Here is a 16,911-nt window from a genome sequence, read left to right as displayed (position 1 = left end):
CATTTATCGAAATAAAGAAAAAAAAACGTCCGGGGATATCATTCCCAGGAACTCTCATGTAAAATTTCATAAAGATTGGTCCAGTAGTTTAGTCTGAATCGCTCTACACACACACACGCACAGACAAACACACACACACATACACCACGACCCTCGTCTCGATTCCCCCTCTATGTTAAAACATTTAGTCAAAACTTGACTAAATGTAAAAAGAGAAAAAGAAAGACAGAGAGAGAGAAAGAGAAAGAAAGAGAGAGACAGAGAGACAAAGCGACTGAGAGAGAGAGAGAAAGAGAGAGAAGGATTGTGTGCATCTTCCCATGTTTTTCAATAAACTGAACACACGCACACAGAAACCAATTATAACAACTAAGGATCCACAGGCTATTATCAAACACACAGGCTATTTTTCTCTTCATGTTGACAGAATTTTCTTCAGTTACAATCACACACCTTGGGCATAGCATACATTCATATTTCACAGTTAATCATGGCATACATTTCGTCATTTGTGTTCATTTTGGCCCAGGAACACAATTCATGTAAGAAATGATCCTTAACCAATAAATTTAGTTTTCTGGCTCATTTACTTGAGGAAATTGTAACACATTTTCAGAGATAGATACAAATGATGCAAATAGCCATATTTGTTCTCAGATGTATCAAGCATTAAAAAACATGATTGATTAAAAGGTATTTTCTTGCGAATGATCGGACTTTCACAAATGCGAACAGAACGTTCTCCCACCACTTCTGTAAAAAGATTGAGGAAAATCTATCACACACAAAAAAAAGAAACAGATATAGACACCAGAGGCCACAGAAAACACAGTAACATCCAAGGAAAGTATTTCATTTTAGTATCGAACACACATATAAAAACTGAATCATAAACTCAACAGATATAATATTTATCTATCTATTCAAAATGGTAATTGGTGTGTGTGAAATTCTGCTAATGATGTATGAATATGAACCTGAGTTATTTCAAAAGGACAATGGGCAAGAGACTGGTCTCTTTCTGGGACATAATTTAATCTGTGCTTTCACAATTACTCCAAATAATAAGACAAACACAACATTTTTTCATAATCAGACCTGGGAACCCCTGTTTTGCACTTAGAGTACAGTATTCTCAAACAAACTTGGTGTATTTTCAGAAAAATGAGCGTACTCCACACAGCATATGAACATCCATGATTAAAGTATGCTTCGCACGCGTCCGTCACACCATTAATTAAGTTTACCTATACATTTAAAACAAATGCATTTTTTCAATGTTTACTGACAAAAACTGTAATCATGTGTCAAAATACTGGATCGGCTTCGAGATGGGCTTGTGAAGAAAAGTAGTCTAGGAATGTTTCTGGTCGTATTTTTTTTCCACTGACCGTACTGATCGTATTCTCGACAATCATGCGTACAAAATATGGCGAAATCGTATGGGTTCCCAGGTCTGCATAATCAATCAGTTAGTACAAGCCAAAATCATCAATCGTTAGAATACACTCAATGTGACGAAATTGGACAGGTCTCCGATCACAGAAATATCAGTCCAGCACAGAAAATCTGCCAGCACTGTGTCTCTCCTTATCCCATCGTCCAATCACAGAAGTGCCTGCCACATCAGCCGATCACGCTTTCTCCAGAACTACCGTGATTCCCTGTCCGCCTCCGATGCAAGCACTGCCCATCGCAAGCTTCAGGTTGGATCGTCTGCACAGAACGCAAAGCAGAGTTTATTCTTCAATTCAATTCTGTCAGCTTATAACTGTTCAGTGTCTCAGACTGTCAAATAACGATTTTACAAGTCTGAATGAAAATGTACCCAATAGGTGGTCTTGAAAATATGTATGGTTTTTTTTTACATTTAGCCCTTTTCCTCTTGCTGTGGCATCAAAAGTAACTGTTACCCGTGTGGACAGGAGGCCCTCCAATCTTTGAGGTTTTGGCAAAAGTATTCACTCTTCCACAACCCAAACACGGAGTTATTTTCATAATTTGTCTCTTGCGAACTTAAATAAACAAGAAGAGCAAACGCTCGATCGAGTCACTTTCGCAGTTCTGAATATTATATGAGGCATCAGATGGACAGGAAGAAATTGCTATTCACAACACAATGAGTCACGTTCACATAAAATTTGAGCCCGGTCACTTTTATAGTTTCCGAGAAAAGCCCAACGTTAAGTTGTGTGTTGCCGAACAGAAAAGGCTAGTTATCTCCCTTGTTTTTCTGATAACGTTCGTAAAAGGCTACAGATGTAAATACTTTGATGTAAAGAATAATCCTACAAAGTTTCAATCACATCCGATGAACTTTGTCAAAGATATAAAATGTCTAATTTTTCCTTTGACGCTGACCTGTGACCTTGAAAAAGGTCAAAGGTCAACGAAACCATCGTTAAAGTGTAGAGGTCATTGGAGGTCACGACTAAACAAAATATGAGCCCGATCGCTTTGATAGTTTCCGAGATACTTTGTCAAAGATATAAAATGTCTAATTTTTCCTTTGACGCTGACCTGTGACCTTAAAAAAGGTCAAAGGTCAACGAAACCATCGTTAAAGTGTAGAGGTCATTGGAGGTCACGACTAAACAAAATATGAGCCCGATCGCTTTGATAGTTTCCGAGAAAAGTCCAACGTTAAGGTGGTGTCTACGGACAAGTGACTCAAAAATCGTAACAAAGTAACGACTGTGGGTGTTCCCAAACTATCAATTCTTTAACCCTGCACCATAGGTAGCATTGTTCATAGATGTCTCAGGGATCTGCATATGGGAGCTTGACTAAAATAAAAGATCAAGGGACACATTGAGTCCAAAAAAATCAAAGGGACCTTACCAAATTAAGCATTTACCATTTCTGGACTTTTATATCTGACCAGAAACTGACAAAAATGAATATTGCTTAGTAACTTAAACTCCCACTACATTTTTTCAGGGGGGGGGGGGGGGGGGAGAGAGAGAGAGGTGGTTGAAAGGGGGGGGGGGGGGGATGGGTTGCAAAACTGACACATACAATCATAAAGCAAGGTTTCAAACAAATACAAAAGGGCAGCCAGCTGAGCTGACCTGATCTCATGCACCAGGTTGGCGGTGATACGCGCTCCAGACGCCCCCAGCGGGTGACCCAGGGCGATAGCGCCTCCATTGACATTGGTACGCGCGGGGTCAAGGCCAAGCTCCTTGGAAACCGCCAGGAATTGTGGGGCAAAGGCCTCGTTCACCTGCAACAAGTGTATAATACAGTCACTGGGAACCATTTTACATCTTTCTTTCTTTCTTTATTTGGTGTTTAACGTCGTTTTCAAACACGAAGGTTATATCGCGACGGACCATTTTACATGTCCCGAGGTTTGTGAAAAACTGAAGATTTACTCAAAAGATGGTCTCAGCCAAATAGAGCTACATTTAAAAAAAAAAATTAAAACAGTTACACAGGTGAAGGCAATGTTTGTTTTACTGTGACCAATTTAAAATGTCCTTGCTTGTTCACAAACACAATGTTTACTCAGATGATGGTCTCGGTCAAACTCAAAGCAAGGAACATCTTTTCCACAGTTGAAGGGTGATGTTCTGTTCTAAACACATGATCAAATCTGCTTTGCCGTCTCAAACAGTGACATAAAATAAATAATAAATAAAAAATAAAAAATAAATCAAACAAAAAGAGATAAACTCACCACACACACAAAATAAAATAAAACAAGAAGGGCAAAGCCCATACGACTCACATGCTTGACCTTGACCTTTATATGACCTTGACCTTCAGGGTCAAGGTCAAATAACTAAACCTAGCAATGACATCATACACTAAGAACTGCCTTACACATTTTTCCTACCAAAATACATGTGACCTTGACCCAAGCTCAAGGTCATCCAAGGTCATGCAACACAAAGCTGTTAATTCAAGACATAGGAAGTACAATGGTGCTTATTGGCTGTTGCCCTCTTTCATTACAATGCTATGGTATTTCTGTGGGTCTCCACATGTGTTTGTTTATAAGGCGGAAGTGACCTCCCCTTGTACACAATAGGCCCTCAGAGGAAGCCTACGGACAGACTAGAATAGAACATGCACATAACACAGAATGTCTGCACAGCACACACACACACACAGCAATACAGCACACCGTCTTGTACCTCCTTCTGCCCTGCCGAAGTCGGGGTATCCTTTTTAATCCACCGAACAATTAATATCCACAGCCATGTGTGTCTCCTGCCTCCGAACACACACGCTACAGAGCTCGACTCGATGTGCGCAGTTTCGTATAAAAATTATTTTCCAAATCTCCCCACTGTGTTTTATAAAATAATCATATTATGAAAGCACATACATTCTTATCTTAGTTGTTATGTATTCATTGTTAGTAAACATCGGCATTATTCATGTTTTACTTTAAACGCAATCATTGTTATTTATAGATCACAGGCACCTGATGTAAGTAGGTCACACACGTGTAAATGTTGTGCCCAGTCCTTGTTTTTGTTTCTGTTATTATTTTAGTTAGCAGGTCTAGTTGAGCACGTATTAAGTATCATGTACCCACTACTAGTCATTGTGCATTTTAGTTAATGGACTGATGATGTCATTTGTATGGAGTCGACGCACGTGCGAGGATATGTATGTGTGGGGGGGGGGGGGGGGGGGGCGCGGGAGATGGAAGCTTGCTGTATGTTATGTAATGTATATATTGTGTGTGATACGTGGAAATGTGATACTATTTATTTGCATGTATGATACAGGTACAAATGTGATAATTGTAGGCTTATACTAGTGATTACTGTGTGTGATACATGAAATGTGATATGAATGCTGTTTTTATATGTTATACTCTTACTTTCTCCCAAGCGCAAGACAAATTCTTCTATGAAAATTGAAGCCAATAAAATTTGAGTTGAGTTGAGTTGATATGGTCACTTTTAGTGGTTCACTACCTTATTTTGGTCACATTTCATAAGGGTAAAAGTGACCTTGACCTTGATCATATGTGACCAAATGTGTCTCATGATGAAAGCATAACATGTGCCCCACATAATTTTTAAGTTTGAAACAGTTATCTTCCATAGTTCAGGGTCAAGGTCACTTCAAAATATGTATACAATCCAACTTTGAAGAGCTCCTGTGACCTTGACCTTGAAGCAAGGTCAACCAAACTGGTGTCCAAAGATAGGGCTTACATTGCCCTGTATAGCATACATAGCTAAGGTTGCCATTCTCGATAACTTCAGAAAAAAATGCGAAAATGTGAAAAATGGTCGTTTTTAAGACAACAATTACGGCCCCTGTGACCTTGAACTTGAAGTGAGGTCAAGTTGCCGCACATGTTTTTTGAGATCTTGTAACCATACACCATCAGGCCACATCAGGTGTTGATAGACTTAATAGTGTCCAAGAAATATCCAACGTTAAAGTTTTCCGGACGGACGCCGGGACGGACGGACGGACGGACGACTCGGGTGAGTACATAGACTCACTTTTGCTTCGCATGTGAGTCAATAAATAACTAATAAATAAAATCAATTAATATTCAAATTAAATAAAAACATCCCAAAATGAATTTGAGAAAAAAGAAAACGCCCTTAAAACGTACATAGTGAACACAGTTATTGACAACATCTCACCTCTACAACATCCATGTCTTGTGCTGTCTTGCCGGCCTTTTCCAGGGCTGCTCTCGATGCAGGCACGGGTCCAATGCCCATGATTTTGGGGTCACAACCTGTAATAGTCCCAGAATGAATATCACCTCTACAGTAGGAATAATAAGAAGCAAATAGTAAGTAGCAAATGCTCACAAGACCAGTTCACATAGATGGCAAATAAATGGGTCTTTTGAAATGTCAATATGTCCAAAGTATTAAATCCATGCAAATCATTATGGCTTCGACCAGTGTCATTGAATGCAAATTGGTTGATCGACATAATGCAGACACTGACACACAGACACACGAACAAACACATGAACACAGACACACAAACAAACAAACACACACACACACACACACACACACACACACACACACACACAAAGAGGGTAGCTAACCAGAGATGCCATAAGACACAAGGCGGGCGAGAGGAGTCAGATTGTTGGCCTTCACTGCGGCTTCACTGGCCAACACCAGGGCTGCTGCCCCGTCACAGATACCCTGTCAACAACACACATTCTGTGTCACAACTCTGTACTGTATGTAACCAAGTGTACAAAACACTGGCATTGCCCTGTGAACAACACACATCACATTCTGTGTCACAACTCTGCACAGTCTGCCATGTGAACTCAAAGGATCACAAGAGTAAAACCATGAGACAACAGCAGTCAGACTTTATCACAATCAGTTCTCTACAATCCACAGGTGTGACCTCTAACCGGAAGTCATTGAACTTAGCCCTGTAAATAACTCAGGCAGACAACTCTGCAGAGCAGCAACTGTAAAAGGGGGACTACTGTGTCACCCTGTCATACTAAATCAAAGTTCATGTATAAAACCAGCTCAGATACAGGTAACGTACTCGCCATGATGAGACCTCCAGAACTCGGAGAATATCGGGTCTTATAAGACAAGGAGTCTAAAATGCAAGTAAATTTAGACACTTTATCAACAGAACTTCTGGTGTCATTATACGTTATTTGCATTTTTGACCAAAATAGCGCGGTCTCGGAGAACAATGACTGTCTCGATCTGTGTAAAATGTCATATTTTGGTCAAAAACGCAAATAACATTTATGTATCGATCGAATTCCTTTCAGGTACTATGACTTTGTTGTTGTTTTGACGATTGAACGAGCACACACACACATGCAATCAAACACATAAGCTTCATATTTGGGCGTTTCAGGTTGACCGAAACTTCAAAGGAACTACAAAACACACGTCATGTACTGACTTTGTTGTTGTTTTGACATTGAACAGCACACACACATGCAATCAAACACATGACGTGTGTTTTGTAGTTCCTTTAAAGTTTCGGTCAACCTGAAACGGCCAAATATGAAGTTTTGTAGGCCTCTGATGTCACATGGCTCAAAGAAGGGAAATCCAATGTCCAATCGATACATAGGGTCTTGAAAGGGATGTTACTATCTTACAAGGGGGTATTGTTTTATCTTCTTTTTTTTCTCCTTTTTTTTCTGATCTCTTTTTTTTGGTAACAACCTGGAAAGAAAGCGGCACTGCATTCTCTACCTTACGCCGGCCATTATACCGACTAGTTTTTCAACAACTGTTCACTCTAAATGCAGACCTCAAAGGACAAAGAGATTTCACGAAAGGGATTACTCACAGAGGCATTTCCAGCCGTGATGGTGCCGTCTTTCTTGAAGACTGTGGGTAGTTTGGCCAGGCTTTCCTTGGTGGTTGGGCGTGGGTGCTCATCCACTGCAAAATCCTCAAGACCTGTACACAGGAATCAGTCAGAATATGTTCACCAATTCATTGTGCTTTGTAAATCCATTCAGTGCCTGATAGTAAAGTCCTCAAGGCCTGTACAGAATAGAGTCAGTCAGAATATGTACACCGATTCATTGTGCTTTGTAAATCCATTCAGTACCTGCTAGTAAAGTCATCAAGGCCTGTACAGAATAGAGTCAGTCAGAATATGTACACCGATTCATTGTGCTTTGTAAATCCATTCAGTACCTGCTAGTAAAGTCATCAAGGCCTGTACAGAATAGAGTCAGTCAGAATATGTTCACCAATTCATTGTGCTATACAAATCCATTCAGTACCTGCTAGCAAAGTCGTTAGGGCTTGTACTCTGCGGTAAGTGTTCATTTTTCATTACATGACACTTTGACAGGGCTAAATTGGGAAATAGCTGAAAAGAAATATCATCTACATCAACAGTTCAATGCTATCACATTTTTGTTTGTTACCTTTCTTTCCCTTGACCTTGATTGGTATGATCTCATCAGCAAATTTCCCAGCTTTTTGTGCTGTAAGACAGACAAAATAATGCATAAGCATAAACACATACAGTACATCTAGAAATGAATTACTGTGAACACCCCTCGCCCAACCCCCACAAACACACACTTATACACACACACACCCTAGTCTGTCTCCTTTATCTTCCTGTCATCATCATCTCTCTCTCTCCCTTCTCTTTCTCTCCTTTTCCTTCTCTTTCTCTCCTTTTTCGTCTCTTTCTTTCTGTCTCTCTTTCTGTCTCTGTCTCTCTTTCCTGTACCTTCCTGCCAGCGTGTCTGTGTCAGCAGAGCAAAGTCGTCGCAATCTTGTCTAGAGAGCTTGTACTGCTCGGCCAGGTTTTCTGCTGTCAGGGCCATCGGCAGTTTGACGTACGAGTCTGTTAGGCCTTCCCATAGCATATCCTCCAGCTGTTCAAAAAAATCAGTTTAACTTTGTTTAAGACCCCCAAAATCTAAGACATATATCCCTTTAAAGCCTTTCTTTATTTTGCCTCTTCATATTTTCTTATCCTAACCCCTGTAAATGTACCCTTATTTAAGTCTCACTCCTTATCAAGACCTGCAATTCTGACCTCTGTCTTTTCAATCAATCAATGAGTCTTATATCGCGCATATTCCGTGGGTACAGTTCTAGGCGCTCTGCAGTGATGCCGTGTGAGATGAAATTTTATACGGCCAGTAGATTGCAGCCATTTCGGCGCATATTTACCTTTCACGGCCTATTATTCCAAGTCACACGGGTATAGGTAGACAATTATTAACTGTGCCTAAGCAATTTTGCCAGGAAAGACCCTTTTGTCAATCGTGGGATCTTTAACGTGCACACCCAATGTAGTGTACACGGGGGGAGGTTCGGACACCGAAGAGAGTCTGCACACAAAGTTGACTCTGTGAAATAAATTTCCGCCGAACCTGGGATCGAACTCACGCTGACAGCGGCCAACTGAATACAAATCCAGCGCGCTACCAACTGAGCTATATCCCCGCCCCAGGTCTTAAACAGGGATTCCACTGTACCTTTGTGCCGCATAATTAAACCACTTTCTTGATCCCATGGAAATTCTTGACCCTGTATACTTTTATCTGAAACTTTTGAGGCAAATTTAGAAGCAAAGAGTAAACAAAACTGGTGCACAGCAACAATGGATTCAGAAGCATTTTTGAAATTGTTCAAGTGATTTTGCAGAATCAGTAATTCTGTAAAGGAATGGGTATGACAATTAGTAATGCACAAAAATACCATTTCAAACGGTAAAGCTGTGCTTGTATCAGTGTCGTAATATATCATTAAATAGAATACAAAATACAAAATAAAAAGTAAAAACCATACCTGAAGGTTCTGTCCAAAGCGAGTACCAAAGCGGATGTTTCGCACAGCGTAGGGAGCCTGTGTCATGTTCTCTGTGCCGCCCACCAGCACCATATCACTCAGACCTAGCTCTATCTCCTGAACACACACAAACAGCAGACCTGTGCACACTCAAAACGCTCATCAGTAGTAAACAAACCAAATTTCAGTAGTTTTTAAAATGTTTCAGTAGTAAGCTGTAACGACAGTTCAAGACATAATTCTGCTCACAAAGCACACAAACTGGATTTTACGATCTCCAGGTTGTCTTGAGAATAACTGGACTTCCAGCACTGTTGTGCCGTTTTCTTCTTCTTTGGTGACAGAGCTGGTGTCTCCTCTTCACTATCTTTTGTTTGTTTGTTTGTTTGCTTAACCACGAAGGGTCATATCAGGGCGGTGCTGCTTTGACATTTAACGTGCGCCACACACAAGACAGAAGTTGCAGCATAGGCTTCATGTCTCACACAGTCACATTATTCCGACACCGGACCAACCAGTCCTAGCACTAAACCCATAATGCCAGACGCCAGGGGAAGCAGCCACTAGATTGCCAATTTTAAAGTCTTAGGTATGACCCGGCCGGGGTTCGAACCCACGACCTCCCGCTCACTGGGCGGACGCCTTACCACTAGGCCACCGTGATGCAGTCTCTTCACTATCTGAATCTCGCACTCTTTTTTTCTTTTTCATGTTTCACTTTAATCACAAGTTGCCACGCAGACGCTGGACGAACTAAGTCTAAGAACAAAGACTCAATGCTGAGAACACGCGCACTTCCGGTAAATCGGAAAACGTCAGCGCAATGGCCAACTAATTGGTCAAAACATTTTAAAACAGAAAAAAAATTTTTTTAGTAAAACATTGGAATTTCGGAATTTTAATTACAAATCCGTAGCACCGTATTCTGCATATAAAAATCGGAGAAATTACGGAGAAACCGTAGATGTGCACAGGTCTGAAACAGTTATATATGGTAAAAAACATAGCAAGATGTCAAGTGTTCTTGAAACTGTAAGCTTCATTACATTCATCTGGCTAAAATTGTTTCCACAAACTTTCAGTAACTTTAAGCAGCTGGCTTTGCAAACTGTCAGACACAGAGACCATTTGATGACAAGAAGGACAGCAGAAAGACACAATTATGTGTGTGTGTGTGAGGTGTTTATTGGAATTGTAAAGCGCTTGGAGCTGTGAATCGGGACTTGCGCTATAGGAAAGTGATTTATTATTATTATTATTACAAATCAATTAATCTTTGAAATTACCTGAGCTCCATTAATGATAGCCTGAAATCCGGAACCACACAACCTGTTCACGGTCAGGGCCGGCACAGGGACAGGGATACCCAACTTCAACCCAATGTGGCGTGTCAAGTAGATCCCATCAGAGGACGTCTGAAACATTCATACATATAGGTACAACAGAAAGACATATTTGTTTAATCTGTGAAATTACCTGAGCTCTATTAATGATAGCCTGAAATCCGGATCCACACAACCTGTTCACAATAATGCAGGGCTGGCACAAGGATAGGGATACCCAACTTTAGCCCAATGTGGCATGTGAATAAGAGCCCATCAGGGGATGTCTGAAACATCCATACATATGTACAACAACTAGCCCACATGGTGTGGCGTGTCAAGTAGATCCCATCAGAAGACGTCTGAAATGAGCATACCCAAGTACAACAGCCAATTTTCTGAGGGAAGGGCAGTAGGTGTAGGAAATGAGGGTAATTGGAAATCGAGGGAGGGAAGAGGGGGGAGGGCAGTACCGACTTTTAAGGCCTTTTTCACTATATATGCAGAGAAAGAGAGTACTTTTTTCAAATCAATAAATTACCTCTCTAACGCTACTATGAGTCATAGTAGCTTTAGAGAGGTAATCTATTGATTTGAAGAAAGTGCTCGCCTTTTGTGCATACCTATGGTGAGAAAGGCCTTATAAGTGGTTCTGTCATAGTATGACCAGTTCTTGCAACAGAAATGCTGACAACCAGGCAACCATTGACAACAAGTGTCTCGGTGTGCTCTCGTGTTACTCTGTTCTAATTCATTCATAAAGTTCTTTCCACCTGACACAGCAATGGGGTTTCTGCTTACCACCATCACGTTTCCAAAGACAATAGAGTTGATGAGTTCTGGAGAGATGTTGGCGGATTCCAAGGCAGCTTTGGAGGCCTGCAGTCCCAGCTCTGTGGCCGAGACATTCTTCAGCTTCCCTCCATACGTGCCAAACGCTGTGCGCTTTGCAGCAACGATGAACACCCCTGATACACCTGGTGAAGAAAAGGGAACAAATTGCAGTGTAGCTTGCCCATTATCAGGCATGGGAATTGAAAAAAGTAAAAAAGGCTGAAAATGTGTAAGTAATGGCAAAGTCGACGACGTGAAGCGCCTAGCCCTGGTAGGGGGGTTCCGGGGCATGTTCCCCCCCGGAATTTTTTTTCTCCAAAGAACCCAAATGGTGCAATTTGGTGTCATCTAAGCTCCAAGTTTGCCATTAAATTCAGTTTTTAAAACCATTTTTGCCTCCCCCATTTATTTTTTCGGCGGACACTTTTGCTTTTTCGGCGCAACAAAAAAAGAATTCGGAAATTTGCCTTTCGGCGGACAATTCCCATGCCTGCATTATACAAGCGTAAACAGAAAGCACAGACCACCATCAAGACTTAACTGAAATCTTTTTTATGACTCTGTGCAACCGAAACCCTCTTGCTTAGCACATAACCACGTCATGTCCCAACACAGTCACTTGCACTGGGGACAGTAGTAGAAAGTTAGCATAGCATAGGAAACCCCCCCAATATATAGCCTACCTAACAGAAAAGGCTGTGGCTATATCCACGGGTCCGTGTCTCTAGACTCGATGCTATATCCACGTCACTGACGTCATCGTACTCAAGGGACGCTACTCTCGCCTTATATTTTGCTGCTTTCGGTTGGGCACTTCAGTTCACTGACTTCAGCTGTCAAATTTTAAAAGTAAAAACTCTCTTTTATTCTTAAATATAGAGTTAGACTCTATAAGTGGAATACAGGGTCCAAAGTTCGATCAGCAGCACTTTGAATGGTAGGAGAGGGGAGTTTATGTGATACAATGTAAACAAAGCCAGCTGCCCTCCTGCCGGTAAAAATTGCAGGAGTGCATTTTTATTGCTATCTCAGCTCTTATCAACGAAATGTTTTGGAGAAAAGAAGAGAAGAGCAACGTAAAAGAAAGAAAAGTTAAGAGGGGGAAAAATAAGTCTAAAAATTTATTTTAACAAAAATAAAAAGAAGACTGGGGCCAGGCTCGAACTGGAGGTCTCATGGACTGTTTGACTATTCACTACCGTCTGAGCTACGGAGCCAACATGTCCGTTAATGGAAAAATAGGCATCTATATTTTGTGCGATACTTCCTGATTACTGCTATCGATCTCGACGAACTTTACGAAAGTTGCACATGAGTGCACTCCTGCAAAGGCTTCCAGTTTAGTTTGCAGGCTGTCAAAAGAGTTGATTGTGTTGTGGTAAAAACAAAATGGCGCTTGATAAGAGTGCCAACGCGAGGCTTCCCGTGCAACGATGACGTCAATGACGTGGATATAGCCTGGGGACTAGAGACACGGACCCGTGCCGGATATATACACAACTAACAGAAAAACTCGATACCACTAGAAATTTAAGCAAAAAGGGAGAACAAATCTGTTTTCTTTAGCATAGTGTCTTGTGTCTGTGCGAATATAATGTGCCTATCATATCAAACGCGAAAGCCAAAAGTTGGGTGTTTAGCTCTCAGCTGCTCGATCTGTCCATAAGGCCTAAAAAAAAAATAGGTGTGGTTACGGTAACCCGACCTACCCTATTTTTAGGGGCCGACCCTATAACTTTTTATTACATTTGTCCAAAAAAACAAAAAAAACAAAAAAAACGAGTGCAGAAAGCGCAATGAAAGCGAAAGCGCTCGAGTCGCACACTTATTTCCCTGTCAAGTAGGTTTAATTTGTACACATTAGAAAAAAAAGTAAAAACAAAAAAAAGTGATTGCCTACCTTCCTACCCTATTTTTGGGGGCTATGTTACCTTAACCACACCTATTTTTTTGGGGGGGGGGCCTTATTTTCAGCCCAGATCACTGAAGCACGAGTACGTACGCGTGCAAAGCATCTTAATGAATTCTGACTGGGCGAACAAAAGGCATTGTTCGCGCGCACGAAAACAAACATTCCCTGACAGTTTAGGGGCAGCTGAGATGTGCGCAGGAGTGTGTGTGTGACAGCTCTACATTTTATTCGCTTTACACATAATTTGTCGTCTGCTGTCGACGGGCGCAGTGGCGCAGTGGTAAGACGTCGGCCTCCTAATCGGGAGGTCGTGAGTTCGAATCCCGGTCGCTGCCGCCTGGTGGGTTAAGAGTGGAGATTTTTCCGATCTCCCAGGTCAACTTATGTGCAGACCTGCTAGTGACTTAACCCCCTTCGTGTGTACACGCAAGCACAAGACCAAGTGCGCACGGAAAAGATCCTGTAATCCATGTCAGAGTTCGGTGGGTTATAGAAACATGAAAATACCCAGCATGCCTCCCCCGAAATCGGCGTATGCTGCCTGAATGGCGGGGTAAAAACGGTCATACACGTAAAAATCCACTCGTGCTAAAAACATGAGTGAACGTGGGAGTCTTTGCCCATGAACGAAGAAGAAGAAGAAGTCGTCTGCTGTCACAGCACGGCTTGAAGTTGAGATCAAAGTCCATGTGCATTGTACGCTGAAATATTCCTGCAAGCATGCGTGACAATGACTGAAATAATCTTTCAACAGATGTTACACCTTTCCTCTTCTCCTTTAATTCTATGCGAGTATCCTAGGCCCTATTTGCCTTATTTGTACTGAACAAACTCATGCAGACCCCACATTCACAATCTCACCTTTGGACAGCGCCATGTTGCCTCTGTGAAGTCACGTGATGGTTTTACTCTGCAAACTTCCGGTTAAAGCTTGTCGTCTGCTTTCGACTGTCAGGTTCTGAACGACGCATATAACAAGTCATGTGCCTACTGTTTTTCAACGTAAACGATAACTGTAGCAGCGATGAATTTCGTTTGGTACTAGTGAACAACAGAGATGAATTCTGGAACAGACCTACAAAACCGGCGGACTTCTGGACAGACAATCCATCTTGTATCAGTGGTATGTGACTGAACCCGGCAGTGGGGCTGGTGAAAAACAGTATAATCCGTTTCACAGCCGCTGCTTCCACAGATTTTGTTCTAATGATTGTGTGTCAGTTGATTTATGTGTTATATCTCCTGCCTGTTTGTGGTTTGCCTGAAACATGTGGGGTTTTTTCAAAAAGATTTCGCGATCTATACACACATTTTGATATGGTGATAACGGTACAAGTTCATCTAAAGTAAGCTTAGGCTAGTCAGTTTAATTTAGACCGTGGGGCCGATCGAGAACCGACAAGTCGCCTAGCCACTTCTTAATTGGGCAAAGTTTCAGTTCGCGAAAGTTTGGACTAAGGCCGCGAACTAGGTTCGAGCGTGGACTTTAAACAGCGAACGTGTGTTCTGACCGTTATTGTTCGATGTCGGAACTCAAATCGTCGGCCGGCTTTTCCACGAAAGCAGACGAAAAAAAGGGAACTCACTCCGTGTCACAAAATGAAGAAAAATGATTCTGAGAAAAAAAAAGTTTGTTTTGTTTCCGTATTGACGCTTTATTCACTGCAGTTTGGCGATGAATGCTGTTTTTAGACCATAAATGACTGCACGTTGCTTGGTTCGCGGACGCACTGACCCTGACTTTAATGCGGATTCACCGGAATGACTGGTTTCACCCTGTAGTTGACCGTCGTCGTAGGCACTCTATGAGTTTGTCGTGGCTTTCTTCAATCAGTCTCTATAAACTACCCAAAAGCACTCGAGTGAAAAAGAAGGGAATGAAATAAAAGATTGAAAGGATAAAAAAAAAGAAAAGAAGGATTTGAAGGAAAATCAAAAGAGACCGACTGAATGCACGAGTCGAATTGGGGCACGGACTAGTCTAGATCGTTCGGCTTATGCATGGTCATGCAGTAGTAAGAGTGTTGCCAGGTAAAACTTGAAGCCCGATCTATTTCGAATGCTACTCGCGATAGTCGATCGCACCTCAATCAATCAATCAATCAATATGAAGCTTATATAGCGCGTATTCCGTGGGTACAGTTCTAAGCGCTTGTCGAAGAGTTGTCAACACAGGACTAACAAAGAAACTAACACTGATCTACAGACGGACACGAACCCTATCACACATTAGCAAACCCTGATAAACATACAACAAACAACTGTTCAACAATAATGTACACATCAATAGCTAGGTCCAAACAAAATAATAGGTCTATGATAATATTAAACACAAAGAAAAACACCTCTCACAGAGCACAGCACAAGAATGTCTCAGTTTTGGGGCACAACACATCACGTCGAACATGAAAGTCGCAGAAAGCTACTGGAAGAACTGAGTCTTCAACCTACTCTTGAACGCGTCAAGAGAGGGGCTCTGGCGAAGCTCAAGCGGCAGGGAGTTCCAGACCGGCGGACTGAGGGGCCCGCGGAGGCCGGGGAATGCACGCAGGCTGACCAGCAGATGCGAGTTTCGAGCGAGGGACTGTGAAGGCGGAGTGGGTCAGCAGCAGAACGAAGGGGACGGTCGGAGGGCTGGGTGTACAGGTCCAGGGAGGATTGAAGGTACTCGGGAGCAGAGTCGTTGAGACACTTGTAGACGAGAGTGGACAGTTTGTAGGAGATTCGGGTGTTGACAGGGAGCCAGTGCAAGGAGCGAAGTAGGGGGGTGATGTGGTCTCGCTTCGTCTTCCTCAACGTCAGCCTGGCAGCAGCGTTCTGGACTCGTTGTAGGCCATGCGGAATGGATTAGGCGGGGAGGCCAGCCAGAAGCGGGGAGTTGCAGTAGTCCAGACGACTGAAGATGAGGGAGACAACCAGCTTGACACAGGCGTCGTGGGTGAGGTAGCGACGGATGCGGAGGCGATGCGTCGTAGGTGGAAAAAGCAGGTCTTGATGATGAAGGAGATGTGTGTCTGCATGGAGAGAATGGAGTCGAGAAAGACGCCAAGGCTCTTGACAGCAGGGGAGAAGGGAACAGTCGCGTCATCCAGCTGGAGGTCGGTCACAGTGAGGGAAGCAATCTTCTGTCGTGTTCCAACGAGAAGGGCCTCCGTCTTCTCACTGTTCAGCTTCAACTTGTTCTCAGTCATCCAGTTCTTGATGTCAGTGAACAACTGGAGATGGATCCCACCTGGGCCGAGGCTAACGAGAAAGTTACCAACCGGGTGGGAGCCAGCCTCGGCGTTGAATTTGTCAGTTGAAATTGAGATTTGACGGTTGTGATTTCAACCAATCAGGCCCCGTGGTTTGTTCTCAACCGTTTGGGTTGCACCCACTTTTGCTTCATGCACCTCATCCCTGGAGCCTGCGGACTCCATACTTAACCGACTCGGGGTTTTCAGTTTGTGTTTCAGTTTTTGTAGGGTTATTTTTCCCCATATTTTTTAAATCACATTCAACTAATGTCCCTAATAGGTCACAGCTAAGTTCTGAGGCTATGAGGACAACGGTAAAACCCCATTGTTCGTTCTCGAGCCACGGC

The 16,911-nt window shown here is 42.4% G+C and overlaps 2 protein-coding genes across 2 annotated transcripts in view; one reads left to right on the top strand and one right to left on the bottom strand.

Moving 5' to 3' along the window:
• Window positions 1-385: 385 nt before the first annotated feature.
• LOC138971032 (3-ketoacyl-CoA thiolase, mitochondrial-like) lies at window positions 386-14,274 on the bottom strand. Its single transcript, XM_070343635.1, has 11 exons — window positions 14,190-14,274; window positions 11,384-11,559; window positions 10,547-10,675; window positions 9,261-9,377; window positions 8,191-8,338; window positions 7,877-7,936; window positions 7,285-7,397; window positions 6,047-6,149; window positions 5,625-5,722; window positions 3,072-3,226; window positions 386-1,716 (listed from the first exon to the last, which is right to left on the bottom strand). The coding sequence occupies exons 1-11, from the start codon at window positions 14,203-14,205 to the stop codon at window positions 1,635-1,637; spliced, it is 1,197 nt and encodes a 398-aa protein (XP_070199736.1). The 5' UTR covers window positions 14,206-14,274; the 3' UTR covers window positions 386-1,634.
• Window positions 14,275-14,309: 35 nt separating this feature from the next.
• Window positions 14,310-16,911, top strand: part of LOC138971035 (transport and Golgi organization protein 2 homolog) — a 29,409-nt gene continuing 26,807 nt past the window's right edge. Inside the window, exon 1 of the mRNA XM_070343638.1 lies at window positions 14,310-14,451. Within this exon, the coding sequence (XP_070199739.1) occupies window positions 14,310-14,451 (142 nt within the window). The remainder of the gene's footprint in view (window positions 14,452-16,911) is intronic.

The sequence above is a fragment of the Littorina saxatilis genome, linkage group LG7, assembly GCF_037325665.1.
Source record: "Littorina saxatilis isolate snail1 linkage group LG7, US_GU_Lsax_2.0, whole genome shotgun sequence".
NCBI classification, from domain to species: Eukaryota; Metazoa; Mollusca; class Gastropoda; order Littorinimorpha; family Littorinidae; genus Littorina; species Littorina saxatilis.
The sequence above is the reverse complement of the archived record's forward strand: the minus strand, read 5'-3'. Positions and strand labels throughout refer to the sequence as shown.

Coding starts and splice junctions, on each gene's coding strand:
- LOC138971032 (XM_070343635.1), bottom strand. Junction 10,676..11,383: donor TCTTTGGAAACGTGATGGTG/GTAAGCAGAAAC, acceptor TGAATGTTTCAG/ACGTCCTCTGATGGGATCTA. Junction 6,150..7,284: donor TCACGGCTGGAAATGCCTCT/GTGAGTAATCCC, acceptor TGTTGTTGACAG/GGTATCTGTGACGGGGCAGC.